General features: G+C 46.3%; 1 protein-coding gene and 1 pseudogene across 2 annotated transcripts; both read right to left on the bottom strand.

The window, feature by feature from the left end:
- Positions 1-3,982: 3,982 nt before the first annotated feature.
- LOC106146684 (translation initiation factor IF-2-like) lies at positions 3,983-16,451 on the bottom strand (the record flags this gene model as incomplete). Of its 2 annotated transcripts, XR_001231236.1 has the most annotated exon segments (3): positions 3,983-4,023; positions 4,419-4,785; positions 16,341-16,451. XR_001231236.1 is itself a non-coding variant. In XM_013504636.1 (2 exon segments), coding segments are annotated over 2 exon segments (328 nt in total), but the record flags the coding sequence as incomplete, so codon positions are not given.
- LOC102005051 lies at positions 6,313-11,312 on the bottom strand (annotated as a pseudogene).

Here is a 16,451-nt window from a genome sequence, read left to right as displayed (position 1 = left end):
AAGCAGACAGGAAGGAATAGAAGATTTACTACTTTTTCCTGTTATTTCTCCAACAATCCACTTCCCCTTCCTGGGAGAAAAAGCTCAGTTATTTGGGGACAACAGCCTTCTTCCATTGTGAATGATTTTGGGGAGCAAATAGAGGTGCCCATCTGTGCAGACACTGGAAGGCTCTGAGCCTGTCCCAGCCCTGGGGTGCACGGGTCGAGAAGGCTGTGACCCCAGTCTGGGGATCAGGTGTGCCCTCCGGGGGCCGAAGGGGGGGAGTGCAGGAGCAGTGGCTCCAGTTTCGGGGAATGCTGATTAAAGCCTAACTGGATGTCCTCCCTCGTTAGGGGGCTGGCTTGTGTTTCCAGCCTTGCTTTGTTTCTTTTTCTTTTCTTTTCTTTCCTTTTTTTTAAAAGACAGAGTCTCACTACGTACTGCAGGCTGGCCTTTGATTCACTATGTAGCCCCACCTGGCCCCAAACTCACAGTAATTCTCCTGCCTCAGCCTTCTGAGTGCTGGGATTACCGTTGTAATCACTGCCACGCCTGGCTTTTACCTTTAATGAATGTAAAACCTCATTATCTTTCTCAGGCATCTTTGTTCAGGACAACAAAAACCTAGAAAGAATCCTTGAAAAGAGCCCACAGCACCCCAGAACCCAGTAACAAGATCACAGTACTCCTCCTGCTCAGAATCTTCTAAAGATCTGAATAATACATGTCGTTTTTTCTTTTCTTTTTAATTTTTGAGACGGGGTCCTCACTATGTAGCCCAGGCTGCCCTCAAACTCAGGCCAGTCCTCCTGCTGTAGCCTCCTGAGTGCTGGGAGTACAGCCATGCACCACTGTGCCCAGCTTGACTGATTTTCTTTTTGATTCGTCTCACAGTATCCATCCCACTGACTAGTAATGCTCTCACCAGTCTTTGTCTTTCTAAGGACTAGTATGTTGTTAAGTGATGAGAATAAGCTGATTTGCCATTGAGGATAGAATTTCTGGCGAGCCCTCTTCAGGAAATGCAGCATAATATTAGAACTTCCATAAAGTTGGGGTTTTAAGAGCTCTGGAACTGTGTCTTGAGAATTCACTAGGATTAGAATATTCCTAAAGACTGATTCCTAGATGCCCTTTTAAATTTACAGTCCCCCCGGGCATAGTGGTGCATGCCTGTAATCCCAGCACTCACGAGGCTGAGGCAGGAGGATCGTTGCAAGTTTGAGGCCAGCCTGGGCTACAAAGTGAGCTCAGGTGCAGCCTGAACTGCATAGCGAGACCCTGTCTCAAAAAGACAAAAAATAAAATAGATTCACAGTCCCTAAATGTATTGCAAGCCAGGTGTGGTGGTGGCGTACACCTCTAATCCCAGCACTCGGGAGGCTGAGCAGGAGGATCACCACAAATCCAAGGCTAGGCTGAGCTACACAGTGAGTTCAAGGGCAGCCTGCACTATATAGCAAGACCCCTGACTCAAAGAAACAAACAAACAAAAAAAAATCTAAGCTTAAAGTTCTAACTCTTTATGACTGAAAATTTTTTATGTAATTCTTTTAAGGACTCCCATCACCAAATTTTGTGACCTTTTTCTCTTAGTGAATATGTTGTTTGTACATGTGGTAATCACATAGGGAAATATCTGCCTTTGCATGATAAAAATTGTTTTAATATTTGTTCCTAAAATCTCCATATTTATCCTCATACAAAGTATTTTAACATTTATTTATCATGACACGAAGTGTTTTCTTAAACTAATGCTCGCCTCTTCTCCCCGAGAGCTTCCCTGAACAATAGGCATCGCTATTTTGTACACTGTGAGCGGATTTCACAGAGGCTATTCATTTTCACCTGTGCCCTGCTAATAAGTCTCAAATTAAACAGCTCCATCCAGTCTCAGCAGCTGGCACCGTGCCCCACTGCGTATCACAAACTAAAAAATGATTATTTGGGGAGGCTACATCATTATATAACGATGGAAAGCCTGGCAACCAGAGATGCGTATTTTTCAAGATTTGAGAGAAAATTTAATGAAAGTGCCACAAATATATTACTGAGGATGACAGTTTGCACTTACTATGAGGCCCTTTCCTCTGCGGATTTCAAAGTCCTGACTAATTAATTAGCCTGTATTCCCTGGTTTTCTTGATGGTCAAGCATTCAGGCAGACCTCCCGGGTGCGTGGAGCCATCACGGGGACGCGGGAAGAGCCCGCTGGGGTCCCCTGGCTGGTAGCCAGTTAGCACCTGTTGGGCACTCGTCTTTGTTTCCTTTCTTGGCTCGTTTGTGACCTTGGAAGCCTCAACCCAGAGTTGGCAAACCCATGTCCACAGACGAAGCCTGCTCCCGCCTGTTTATGCATAAAGTTTTATTAGAACGCGACCGTGCTTGTGTGCGCTGGCACACAGGCTCGTGCACACTGCGGGGGGAGATGCCCGGGCAGAGGTTGTATGGACCACAAAGCCTAAAGCATTTTTTGTCTGGGCCTTGAAAAAAAGAAAAAAGAAAAGAAAAGTTGCTGCCCCCTGACCTAACCTCTCCGAAGTTATCTTCCCATCTGTAAAGTAAAATGTGATAGTCAACAGCGAAGCAACTTCATTAGAAGAGCTAAGTTTTATATTTTGTACCGTGATGATCTTCAAATCTGAATCTTCCCATTGGAAACTATCTGCCCCTGAATCTGTCTGCATTAAAACTAAGGTGAAAAATCTCCAGCAACTTCTTGGTTTGTTTTTTTGACAGGCTCTCACTATGTGGTTTATTTATTGTTTTTTTTTTGAGACAGGGTCTTGCTATGTAGTTCAGGCTGGCCTTGAACTCACCATGCAGCCCAGGCTGGCCTTGAACTTGTGGAGGTATTCCTGCCTCAGCCTGGTGAGTGCTGGGATTACGTGCACATCCCACCATGCCTGAGTGTAGCAAATTTTGAAATCTAATTCATTCAAAATGTATCCACTCACTCCTTAAAGATTTATCATTATCCACAGGACATCAGGCACCACCGTGCACACACAGGGGGATGCGCAGGAAGAGGTGTAAGACATTTTTAGTCGTGCAGGGCCAGAGCGCTGTAAGTCCTTCTATATTCTGAATCTAGGCATTAGGATGAAGGCAATTGCCCACCCTGAGGCCCCTCGGGGCCTGTGTGTGCTCCTTGCACTGCCGAGCGCTCACAGAAACATCACACCGCCTGTCGCATTAGTTGGGACACGCTCTCGCCACCTTGGGCGGATGGTCAGACTTGATCCATGCCAGGGAGCTCTGGTTCAACTATGTGTTTGTACTTCTGCGTGATCACAAGCAGAGGGGACCAAAGCCGGCCCTGAGATGTGTCAGGAAATAGGGCGTGAGTGAGGCCGTGGGAAGCAGAGGTCAGATTTGCAAAGGTGGCAGTGCTAGGGGTCGTGGACCAAGTCTCGCTGTGCAGTCCGGTGGGACAAGAGCTGGGTACTGGGTCCTGAGGAACCTCGGTGGGATCTAGGGGAGGAGACCAGAGACCACAGAGTTCTCTGAGTGGTGGCTGGAGTAGGCTGAAGTGCAAGAGGGGAAGCTGAGGGGCTGTGGCACAGACTGGCACCTCGGAGCAAGGGGCTACTTTGGCTGCCATAAACCCATGAGGGGCAGATGGTTTCCAGTGAAGCCAAATGAAAGGCTGGTTTCTGCTGTCTGTTTCTGCTTATACATTGTCCATGTGTGTTTGTTTCAGTACTGGGGATCGAACCCACTGTGCCACATCCCTAGCTGTTTTTTGTTTTTTTTTGTTGAGACAGGGCCTCACTAAGTTGCCCGGTCTGGGCTAGAATTTGTGATATTTCTGCCTCAGCCCCCAGAGTGCTGGGATTACAGGAGTGTGCCACCACACCTCGCTACAATTGTTTGGTAGGGTATTTATTTATAAATTTATTTGTTTTTTGAGACAGGGTCTTGCTATGTAGTTCAGGCTGGCTTTGAGCTCACTGTTTAGTCCAAGCTGGCCTCCAACTCATGACGATCCTCCTGCCTCAGCCTCCTGAGTGCTGGGGTTACAGGTGTGCACCACAATGCCTGGCAGAAAATTTAAAAAGATGGGTTTTCATCTATGAGAAATGTGGACAGTCAAGTAGACAGTTATTGTTCCTCCCTCACAGCTCTGCCCCAAGGGTCTTCAATCTTACTGTTTTATACACGTTTCCAGCATTCAGCACCACAGCCTCTTTCTCTAGTCAGCGGGGAGTGTATTCCTGCACTCCGAGGCTCCTCCAGATGGCAGCAGCCATTGTCCCTGCCCTCTGCTGCCTCCGCCTCCTCTGGGAGGACCTCTTGGACATCGCTGCCCCGTGGCATCTCCCGCTCTGCCTCCACCCTCTGTCCTGCTTGGATTGATAAGAGCCCTGGAGAGGCTGAAGCTCATTTGCTTCTGGGTGCACTGCACAGCTCAGCAAGGACCGTTTGCCACGTACCTGCCTGCTGGAAGCACCTGCGCAGCTGACGTGGGTTTCTGACGACCAGGCCACTTCCTTTCACTGACAGTGTCAGGCTGCAGTTTGAAACTGTGGCGATGGGGCTGGGGATGTGGCTCAGCGGCACAAGCGCCTGCCTGGCACTGGCAGCTATGCCCACGCTCTCCTCCTGTGACCTCTGTGCATCCAGGTCTCCCCAGGCGGCAGCACCATGGATGTGGGCACTGAGGAGACTCCGTGTCCATGCTGCTGCGGCTTCTTGGGCGCTTTGCCTGCTGAGGACCGGCTGCTCCAGCTTACACCCAGGCTGCCGCACGGGGGGAGAGGGGCAGATGGAGCCCTCGTAGGTGCAGTCTTGTTACACCCACTGAAAGACAGGCACCCACCGGTCACTTACACTTACACACGCACTAACCGGAAGCAGCAAGGCCAACCTGAGTCCCAGAGCCTGTGGATATTAAGCTTATGATTTTACTGTTTCCCGAAAATGTAACCCATTCTATCCATTGATAAAACCTGAGGAAAAAACTAAACACAGTATTGTGCAACATAGATAACAGGAAACTAGATGATAGCTTGAGACACTCTCTTGTCATGGTAATTATTTAATCTTTTCAATGTTTGATGACTACTGTCTAAATTCAGATTGTGTATTAGTTATTTCTTATAATATAAAAGTCTATGTTATAGGATATCCTTAAATAGAAAGACACATCCATTGTGGGAATTATTTGACCCAGTCCACATTTCTATAGGCATCATGTTTCAAAGCAAGCGGAAAGTAGCCTTTGCTGACATCGCACCTGAAATGCTCCTCAACCTGTCCTACGCTGGCCGCTGATCATACAGCAATGATTGTAAAACGTGGCAATATTCCCTCTTGTCATAAGCTTTCCAATTATTGAAAACTCAGTCTCTCCCTGTAGAGGAGAAATCATTAAATATATAGTAAATAATGAGGTTAATTAATTTAACCCTTCTAATTAGGAAACTAATTAAATCAGAAAATTAAAACTGACACAAGACATTAAAATTAGGAAATTCTGAATTTAGATCTAACCAATATCTCTTCTACTTCAATCAATTTCAAAAGAAGACTGTATATTAGCTACAAAGATTATAAATCAGTAGACTGTTTTTGGCCTAAATAACTTTCCATAGTGTGAATATTCTTTGAGGTTATCTAACAAAATATAAAATGAATCAGAAAATTGTATGCAGTAAATAAGCTCTCAGTATGGCCATTTTACCCTCAGGGGAGAACATTTAAAAGCTATTAGGGGGAAAATAGAGAAATAGAAGAAGAGGAAGAGGCTAGCATCAAGGCTGGAGGACAAAGGAGGATCACACAAACTTTGGGAAGAAGGAGGGAAAGAGAGAAGGGAGAAGGGAGAAATAAAAACAAGAACAGAACAACAACAAAACTAGAAACCATGTTCACACTTATATAAAAACAAGATCAAACGATGAAGAAAACACAAAACGGAACCAAAAACAAGAAAAGAGAGAAAGAGAAAAAGAAAAAAGGAAGAAATGTCCACTTTCAGACGTGTCTCCGCTGTCGTGGGCAGAGTCCAGGTCCATGTAGATCCATCCCAGCAAGCCAGCAGCAGCTTTACGGTGGGGTAGGAGATGGTCCAGGCGAGTCAGGGCCCAGGGAGAAAGCGCTGCCGCCGCCTCCTCCTTCACTGAAGTTTCTCTTTTCGCTCTCCCAGTGGGCTTCAATTCTTGCTTCAGATCTTTCCAGGATCCCGGGGACCCACGTCCCTCCTTCTTCTCTTCCTCATGTTGCTGCATCCCAGGGTCTGGACACCAAATCCTGGAGAAGCTCTTTCTCTGCTGCTCGCCACTCCACCATCTTCCCCAAAGTCTCATTTTTTTGTAAGTTTGCCTCTTTTATAATTTTATTTAATATGAAATCAAAATTTTTTTTCCTATAAAAAACATTAAAAATGAATCAGAAAAGTCAAAAAGCTGGATGAATGCAACTCAAACTCTGCCAGCAACTGTGACCATGGACAAGCCACTTAAATGAGGTAGGTCTCACTTTTCTGACTCTTTATATCTTCCGGAGAAGAAGTGTACTTCAATCTACCCTCTTGGAGGTGGAAATAGGCTTAGGTAGGAGTAGCAGGCCAGGTGCTCGAGTGGGAGAAAATCGTTAAAACATCTGTCAATGTGGTGAGGACAAGAACAAGATTCTGGCTCAGGTCTCCATTAACTAGCCGGGGAACCAACAGATAAAGACACATTTTGCAAATAAGCGCCTCTCTTTACAGCTGTAACCTGCCATGCCTTGTCAACATGACTCTTGGACATAAATGTGTAACCTCTGGGGAAAGTCTCAGAGCAACAGCCAAGCGAGTGAAAAGTTTGTGCTTGCATCACCATTGGACATTGTGTTCTAAGCTTAAAAATATCCAAGCATGTCTCTGCTTAGGAATGTTAGGGCTCAGCATGGTTCGTACATCTTTCTCATGCCATGTGCAATTGACAAAGGCATTTGAGGAGGGGAGCAAGTTCAGACTCCCCACAAGCCAGGTTCCCCAGTGACACGGTAGCAGGGGCGGTCTTCTGTAGACATGGGTCTTACCTACAGAAAGCAAGGGGCCCCAGTTTATAGAGTCTTCCCAGTTTCAGGGCTCTGTTGCTTCTCTGCATACTGCTCCTACCTGGCCTCCAGGAACTCCGGCAGAAATGTAGTATAGCCCATCTGATCAAGGTGATAGAATTATGAAGCAGAAGTCAAACGTGCAGGAACACAATTTCCCTTCCCAAATTTCTTCACTCTAATGACTGTAAACAAACGTGTTCATTGGGCATGTCAATGCGGCTGGGTACTTTTAATTAAAAGATCAATGCAACTCATGATGACAGATTTATTTTCACACACTTCCAAGGCCATCAACGAAGCAATAGGAGTTTTCCATCCATCACCCTTTAGGCTGGCCATTTCCAATGTACAATACATCCTGTTATTTCCTGGATATGCATGTCATCTCCAATCCTTGCATGTTGGGATGTGTCGACTCTATAGACAGAAACTTGGAAAGGTCTGACGGGTCAAAAGAAACTATTTGGTGAGAGAAGCAGTTCATGAATAGCTATCTACTTCGTTGTGATAGGACACACGAGTGAGTTACCTTGCCTGGCCTCTCCAGCTGGGCCCACAACACTGAACAGGGCAGCTTCCAGACGTCCCCGATGCCATTAAAATGCATGCGCCTTATTGGGGCAAAGTAAGTAAGGAGGGCAAATGTTAGGAGTTAACTGAGCCGCCACAGAGAAAAGCAAGATACCGTGGTGAACGATCTTTATCGTTCAAGAACCATCAACTGGTGGAAGCATTCTGGGCAGGGATCCTGGAGGGAATTACTCGATGGCAGATTAACTAGTTTGAATAATCAAAGTTTGTGGTGATGTACTGGAAACCATGGTGCTATCCTGATGCTCACGTCGTGTCTCCTAAGTGTGAAGGGATCTGTGCTTTTACCACAGGTGGAAACCAGCCAGACAAAAAGACCAAGAACGAAGAACCATTTTTCTTCTGCAGTAGACCTTGTCCCTTGTGGCCGGTTTGCCTTGCCTTTCCTGTGGGCTCACAGCTCTCCCTTAGTTTTGGCCTTGCCCACAGGACTTGCTTTGGTCTGGTTTTTCCAACCTGTGGAGACAAAGGCTGTGTGCAGTGTGCAGCTGGGAAAGTTGCCCAGGGGCCCAACAGGGCTGGAGGGACATGTCACCGCACCGGCTGGGCAGAAAGACTGGTGCTGAGCCCAGGAGGCTCTTCTGAAGAGCCTGGGGACATGGCTTTTACAAGTGGGGGAGAAAGGAAGGCTTCCACTCATGTTTTTTTTTTTTTTTTTTTCCCCCGTACAGGGTCTCACTATGTATTCTAGGTTGGCCTTGAACTCACTATGAAGCCCATGCTGGCTTTAAACTCCTAAGAAATCCTCCTGCCTCAGCCTCTGGGATTACAAGTGCTGGGATTACAGGTGGTTCTCACCTGTCACTAAGCAAGTAGCTCCTTGTGGCAGCTCCTCTGCAGTTTCGCCTTCTCCCTGAGTGGGTTGGAAACCAGATTGCTGCAGTGGAATTTAGGGAACATTACCTGGTAGTGGTGGAGGAATAACAGGAACATTACCTAAACCCAGGTGGGGTCCTCCCAACATCCACCCACTGGGCCGGGAGACCTGCTGCTCTGGGCCAGGGCCTGCTGTGTCTATAGACTGCATCCCTTCTAAACTGATGTCACCTTCTCTGGGTGTCATCCCTGTATACTGGGGAACAACGGGGTAGGCTATCGATCTACAGGAGCCACACCAGGAGTTGCTGCACCTTTAGACCGAGGTTATAAGAGGGGAAGCCTCAGGAGTTCTCCTGGGAGGGACTACACCTGCGCTGAGTGCAGAGAGGACCAGGCCGGGGGCAGGCAGACCCATGCACAGGGTCTGTGGATCCCAGTAACAGGAGGTCAGAGTCCAGCTTCATTTCCACCAGCAGGGAGGGAGGTCTGTGTCCAGGAAAGGATGACTCGGCCTCCACAGGTGTCTTTTCTCGCTGTGCTCCCTCCCCCCATTCCTTGCTGGAGAAGCCTCGCATACACCTGGACATAGTGAGATGGTGACATGAGGGAAACGGGCCCTTCCATCTCCTTGGTAAATCCTTTTGCCTTGTTATCAAAATTGGTGGCTTCCTTTGTTGGGTCAGCAGTGAACAAACAAATCTAAAGGCTGGAAACGGGCTGTGATTCTTTGTATTTAACAGTTTTATTGCAGACTGCATAGACAAACAAATAAACTACCAAAAAACGTGAAATAGGCTCATCAAATGATGTAAAGTCATCCTTTCCAGGAAAGCAGAAGGTAGACCCTACCACGAAGAAGAGACACTTGGTTAATGGATGTTACATTTAGAAGTACGCTAAAATATTATCAGTCTAACTTTGAAAACTCTAGGTTTTATTCTCCTTCCTGTGGTAACCATAACCACGTAAGGTAGGCTGCCTTACAATCAACTGTCACCTAAAGTTTAAAAATCCATTAGTAGGCTAACAATTACACTTGGTCTTACTGGAAATTATTAACCACAAGTTTATTTTTTTCCTTTAAATGATGAATTGTCTCAGTACAAGTCACTGCATTTGTGTAACAACAACAACAAAAAGCATAACTATGCAAGCGATTTAAACCCACTCTACTACGGCAGGAGAAGTATTTTGGTTCTTCATGAAAAAAAATTAGTTAATTTTCACAGTTACACTCCAGTAATTATATGATGCAGTGAACTAAATTGCAGCAGTGAATGACCATGCTTCAGAGAATCTATGCATTCAATGTGTCTGACAGTAAGACTATAGTTAAAATGCTAGTTAGAACAAAATGGTCTTTACAATATTACTTCCTTAAAGAAACGACCGAGTCTACCAAGAAAATACAAGAACATAAGGTTATAAGTAAACAGCAGTTGTGTGTAGGCTGTTACAGTACAGGTCATCCTCAAGGTCACAAACATCCTGCTTCACTGCTGCTCATGCTCTGCTGGGTTATGACCCTTCCTCAGGTCTCAGTCTGCACCACTTCCCTCATCTCCTTCTTCCTCTTCCTCATCCGCTTCTTCATCTTCATCATAATCATGGTCATCATCTGTACAATAGCTTCCCAGTAAAGTCTAACACTGATGTTGGGACTATATGCTCACGTAAAGCGACCAACTCCAAAGTCTGCAGCAAGGATAGCTTCAGCACCATTGTCCAGATCTCCACTCTCAGGAATTTTAGGAGGAGCAAAGAAAATTAAAGAATTGCTGGAAACTGTTTTAGTCACAGTATGAACTGTCCCAATTCCCTCTTGTTTCTGCTTTTTAATGGTTTTCAAAGTGACGTTCTTTCCTTTTTTCCAACCTATTTGGCACCCTGTACAGCCCATAATTTCTGGTCCGTCAAACGAAAGGGGATCAGAATCATCTGGTTCAGACTGCATCCTGTATGTCCTTGTCAACACTTCATTTGTGAAATAGTCATTGGGTTCAAGGTGAAATTCTAAGATAAAACTCATAGGCTGGCCAGCACCTGACAGCCTCACTTAACTGTCCTTCAAATGCTTCAGAACAGGTTCACCATGTTCCTGAACCATGTCACACTGAGCAAGTGTGTATTTTTAAAAACAGTCAACCAAAATTCAAAATTCAGGAATTCCTTAAGGATCTTTTTCTTCATCCTTTTTCTCTTCTTCAGTGTTGGCCTTTTCTTTCAGCTCCGAAATTTCATCTTCCTCATCTGGTTCCCATTCACATTCTTGTGTAGGTTCATAAACCGTTATATACTGTAGGTTCATCATCTTTTGTCAAATAGAGGTTGATAGAAAACGGCATACTTCAAGATCACGAATGTCCTCATAGAGTTTGCCTTCTCTCTGTGCACTCACCTTGAGGGTTTTGAGAGCATTCACTCTTCTTTTAGCTACCCGTTCCCTGTATCCTGTTGGTGTGTCTACCGGACTATCCAGTCTTTCTTGAAGGGCTGCAAGAGTCTGAGGGTTTTCCATTGCCTGAACAGTCAGCTGACTGCTTTGATTTTTGTTTCTTCACTAGTTTCTTCTTCTACTTCTTCAACATCATCCAAATCTTGATCACGTTCAGACTGCTCTTTGTGGTCAGTGTCTGCCCTGTTGTATGTAAGAGCTCCAAGCATCAGCGGCCGGAGCTGCTGCTGGGTGGGGGGAGCAGGTGGTGGTGCCTCGAGCAGATGGTGCTAAAGAAGTAGGCTGTGATTTTAAAAAAAATTCTTTTTCCACTACTGGTGGTTGAACCCATGATCCCAAACCTTTATTTTCTGTTTTGAGACAGGATCTTGGTGAGTCACTAAGTTGCCCAGGCTGGGGTTCAAATTGCAGTCCTCATATCTTAGCCTCCCAGAATGTTAGGATTATAAGCGTGTGCCACCATGCTTGGCAGGCTGTGATACCTGTGATGATGATGATGATAATTAGTATTAGTGTGCCACTTGGCTTAAACAGCAAAACATGGTTTTCATGTCTTCCTCTTGCTTCCCAGTTGCTGGACCACAAAGGCTATGGGTAAATGGAAAATTTAAACACATATACTTTTCATTTTGCTTGTTTATCTAAGCCATGGTCTCACTATGTAGCCCCAGCTGGCCTCAAAATTTGGTGATCTTCCTGACTCTGCCTCTTGGGTCCTGGAATTATAGGTGTGTGCCACTATGCCCAGCGAACGTGTATTTTTTTTTTAAATTTTTAATTTTTTTGTCTTTTTGAGACAGGGTCTCACTATGCAGTTCAGGCTGGCCTTGAGCTCACTTTGTAGCCTAGGCTGGTCTTGAACTTGCAATGATCCTCCTGCCTCAGCCTCCCAAGTGCTGGGATTACAGGGGTGTGCCACCGTGCCTGGCTCATGTATGCTATTAAAGTAAAAGTTTTCAGCCCTGGCTGTTTATCAAGATAGTGAGAGTGAAAATGTGCAAATCTGGTGGCCATTCTTCCAAGATGCTGAGTGTGTTCGTGTATTAGTTTCCCTCATGGCCGTCACAAAGGCCTCACACTGGGTGGCTTGGAACAGAAGTTTACTCTTGATCTGGAGGCCAGAAATCCCTCAGGGTGTCCGCAGGGCCTGGTCTTTCAGTCCTTGGCCTTCTCCGGCTTGTAGATGTGTTATTGGGTGGCTTCTTCTAAATGTGGTTCACCAAATAAATGTTACTGGATTTTGGGTTGCTTGCCTCTCCTTCTGGAGTTGATTCCAGGTTCTTCTCAGATGTATCCTCCTTTTCGTCACTTGGACTTCTTCTTGTGTATCTCTGTATCCAAATGTCCCTCTTCTTATAGTACACTAGTAACTGGATTCAGGGCCCACCCTAATTTCCTATGACCATCTTAATTTCATTACAGGTGCAAAAATTTTACTACCAAACAAAATCACATTCCCAGGTATGGTTAGTTAGAATTTTAGTAAGGAGTCAGTACTCCTTTGGTGGCAAATGCAACTCAAAACACAAGAAAAGCAGGCCAAAAAAAGAAAAAAGAAAGGAAAGCAGGCAGCCCCCAGCTACACTGTTGCAAAGCACTTAGCTGGAAATGGCCATGAAGCTATGAATTCTCCAATGCCTGGGCTGAAAGACTTAACTCCACGGGGCTCCAGGGTCTTTACACACTGGATGTTTTCCATCACTCCCCATTTTTAACCTTACATCAAACCACCAATCACTTAATATCTGAAATACGCTGGGCGTGATGCTGCACGCCTGCAACGCCAGCACTCGGAGGATCAACACAAGTTTGAAGCCAGCCTGGCCTACATAGTGAGGCCCAGTCTCTAAAACAAACCAAAACAAAAAAAAATTGCTCACATTAGGTTTCATGTCCAGTACTATCAGGGCTACAGTTGGAAGCAGCACACCCAAACTAGGGTCACCTTGGGACATTGATTTATGAAGGGACTAATTACCATGTGGTGGTCAGGATGAACGGGTAATGAAAAAACCCAGACAAGAAGCGAGGAACCCTCACCACCTCAGGTCCAAAGGATGAGAGGAAGGAAAGAGCCCCTGAACCTGGAAGCAGAGTTATATAGAACTGGTTCTTCTGCTACCGTAAGGCAGCCTGCCAAGGAACCTGGGACACGAGCCAGCCTGTAACCTCCACAGAGGAGGATCCCAGCGAGTTCAAGCCCAGCCTGGGCTAGTTACAGTGAGCTCAGGGTAAGCCTGAACTACATAGTAAGACCCTGCCTAAAAAGCCAAGGACAGAAATGAATTGTTTCTGGTAACGGAGGGAAGGAGCAGGGGCAATGCCTGTCTCCTCCCATCTGACAGCTGCAGCACAGTGATTCCATTGCTTCTCCACAGTTCTCTCAGGAGCAAGCGGGTTATAAATTCCGTCTGCACAATGCGAAGCGCTGTTAGCGTAACCTCCTGGAAAGAACTTCTTAAACAGAACAGTGACAAAGGCACCTTCTCTGTCCCCAGCTTTCTAAGAGCTTGGGAGCTGCCTAGAGCACCTGGACAGCTGCCCCTGGTGCCCTACATCCCAGAGTGAGGATGGAAGCTCAGGCCAGGCCAAACATGAGGCACTGACAGACCGTCTTGGACTCAGAGTAGGAGTCTGTGAGCCTTCAGGAACTTGGTCATTTTCTTCTCCGCATTTTTTTCTGCCAGTTTCTGTAGCCTCGTAGTTTTTGCTTCTGGTGAAAGATCGTGGCCTTCTTTTTCTTCTCTCCCAGGGTGGCTGTCACTGCCTAGTACTTCCAGCTGACCTCATGAGCCAGGAGTTTCCAAGGAGGCAAACTTTCTCCTGGGCTTCAGGTGCTCAACATTGAAGGAAGAAGAGTCACAATTTGCCTTTTCTTGTCACAGGGCGGCGGGATCTCATCAAACACCTTGAGGAGGTCGGGGTGACCTAGTTTGGCCTGGTAAGGCAGCACACCTGGCACAGTCTGCCAGAAGACATGGTGGGGGCCCAGAAGGGGGGTAGGCCCCGCAGGATACGTTGGTGTTCATCCACTTGAGGAGCAAGGTCAGGTACTTTTAATACGTTTTGGTAGAAATTGCCAGGAATGCTGATGCACTAGAAGTGCACAGCCACCACCCTCTAGCTCAGCAGTTCCCTGCTTGGTCACAATGCCTCAGCCATCCAGCATTACGACCTGTCCCTCAACCACCTTTGGCAGCTGCCTTCGGGCGGGCAGTGGGCTGCTTTACGTTGTATTCTATTTTCTAATCTTAACATGTAGAAATTTTTTTAAAAATTGGCAAAGATTGGCAAGATGCTATCAGTGCCATTTCCCTTCCGTAGGCACCCTTGCAACTTATCAAGGGTCCACAAGACGAGGTTCTGGCCAATGGCCGGGCACAGAGCTGGAAGTGTGCTGCTATCTAGGCCTGCAAAGCGCTCATGATTTCGTCAGATTCAAGTCCTCTTGCCCGCCACGTCTTTGTGCTCACACACGGTGCTCACTGGGACAGACAGAGGTACTGGCACTGCCTCATCTTCAGGTATGGGACAGTCTAAAGCGCGTGGATTCCTATTTTAAAATGCCGGCTTCATTGCACCATTGTTTATAGCTGTTAAATGGGAAACAAGGAATGTGTGATAACACAGGATTAAATGAATTTTGGTACAAACAGTGGAGTGTTATTGCTATGGTTTACACTTAAAATGTTCCCCCTAAAAGCACCTGTATTCAGAGGATGGTGACAGAATCAGGAGGCCTCCAATTCCATGAAGTGGATTAACCTACTGATGAGATCACAATTTGACAGCATTGTTGGCAGGTGATAGAAACAGCAGGTAGGGCCTGGTGGAAGGGGGTACCCAGGGGGTGACTTTGGGGACTGTACCTGCTTACAGGCCTTTTCCTCTGGTCTTCTCTCTGCTCCCTGGCTGCCAGCTGAACAGCTCTCCTCCGCCACACTCTTCTGTGACATTTCTGCCTCACTGCAGGGCTGAGAGCCGGCTGACCATGGCCCATGGACCTCAGAAACTTTAGGCCAAAACAGACTTTTCCTCCTTTAAACTGCCAGGTAGTTTGTTACAGCAATGAGAAGTGGACACAATTATGTATCCATTAAAGGATGTAGATACATTATTTACTGACATGGAAGACACCAATTTGTTTTTGAAGGAGCAACAGAAGTGTGTTCAGGGTGTGGTTTTCCTTGTTAAAGGCAACATATATTTATATAGGACATCTGCAAGGATCTCAGTAGGGGTTGGGGAGAACTTACTGGTCTCTTACTTGGGCTTCCTAGTTTTCCCATGATGGCTGAGTAGCTAAACCACCATGGGGGCAATTGAGAAAGTTCTGTCCTGTGTCCCTAGGGATTTTGACCCTTTCATGAGAAGGGTGGGTGGTAGCCTATAAACTCAGACTAAAGATTTATTGAACATGGATAACATCTAACTCTGAGGGGTGTGTGGCTAAACTGAACAGAACAGGAAGCCAAGCTTGAGACTGCTGTATACAATACAGAAATGCATTTTTGAACAATCATTTGGTAATACCTAAATAACAACTTCAGGTTTCCCTCACAAGTACAATTAGGGTGAAAGTACAATTGTACTTTTCTTATTTTACGCTTTCGTTTTCTCCTCAGCTCAGTATAATTTTCCACGTTATCAAATTAGTGTCAGCACTAAGGCTGTTCATGCTTCGGAAGTCACAGGATCAGGCTTTAGACTTACTTGGGAACAGTATAAAGTATCAACACTCAAAGCACCATATTTGGTGCTCAAAGTCACAGAAGAGATGCAAAACTTTCATTTAGTAAAATATTACCTTATGTGGGTCCTGCTATGAGATTGCTCTTTGCTGCCTGGTTTCTTAGAGTTGAGCCACCTGAGACGCTATTCTAAGGCTGTAACCGATATTTTATATTACAGAAGTGGACTTCTTGTGAGTTTTACTTTTGAAAGCTGATTCGCCATTCTTGCTCAGTGTGTTTAACGTGCCCGCAAGCTGCTAAGCTACTTCTACACAGGCCAACCAAGACAGGCTGTGTATCTGGAAATATAACATCACGCTGATGTTTTCGGTATTTTTCTTGGGCATTCAAAAATTTCCTGAGCGCACGCCTGTGCTGATCCTGTCTGAAAAAGACGCGAGAGAGAGGGAGAGAGAGAGACAGAGAAAAAAAAGAGAGAAACACAGAGACAGAAAGAGGGAGGGGAAGAGACAGACAGACAGACGGAGGGAGAGAATATTTGGTTATTCATTCAGGCCAGCACTCAATGTTTTCACGATTTGTAAAAGAACCTCGCTAAGCCTAGGACAGGGTTTCAGGTGGCTCAAATGTACAAAGCAGAAAGCAATCAAGACGGATAAACCCCAAGCGTGCACCATTCACTTCGCTCCAGCAGAGTCACTCACACCCGTGCAGACTTAAAGACGGCGCGCACGGCGCCGGCCGCCCACCGGCTGACGTTCCCCTCCGGGACCTCTTTCCGTCGCGGGCTCGAGCGACGCGACACGGGCCGGCGTGAACGCCAGCGCGCCCGCGCCGTGGGGTCACGGGAGCGCTGCGCA

The sequence above is a fragment of the Chinchilla lanigera genome, unplaced genomic scaffold (assembly GCF_000276665.1).
Source record: "Chinchilla lanigera isolate Chin_1 unplaced genomic scaffold, ChiLan1.0 scaffold00090, whole genome shotgun sequence".
Lineage (NCBI taxonomy): Eukaryota > Metazoa > Chordata > Mammalia > Rodentia > Chinchillidae > Chinchilla > Chinchilla lanigera.
This window is presented reverse-complemented; position numbering and strand designations above follow the sequence as displayed.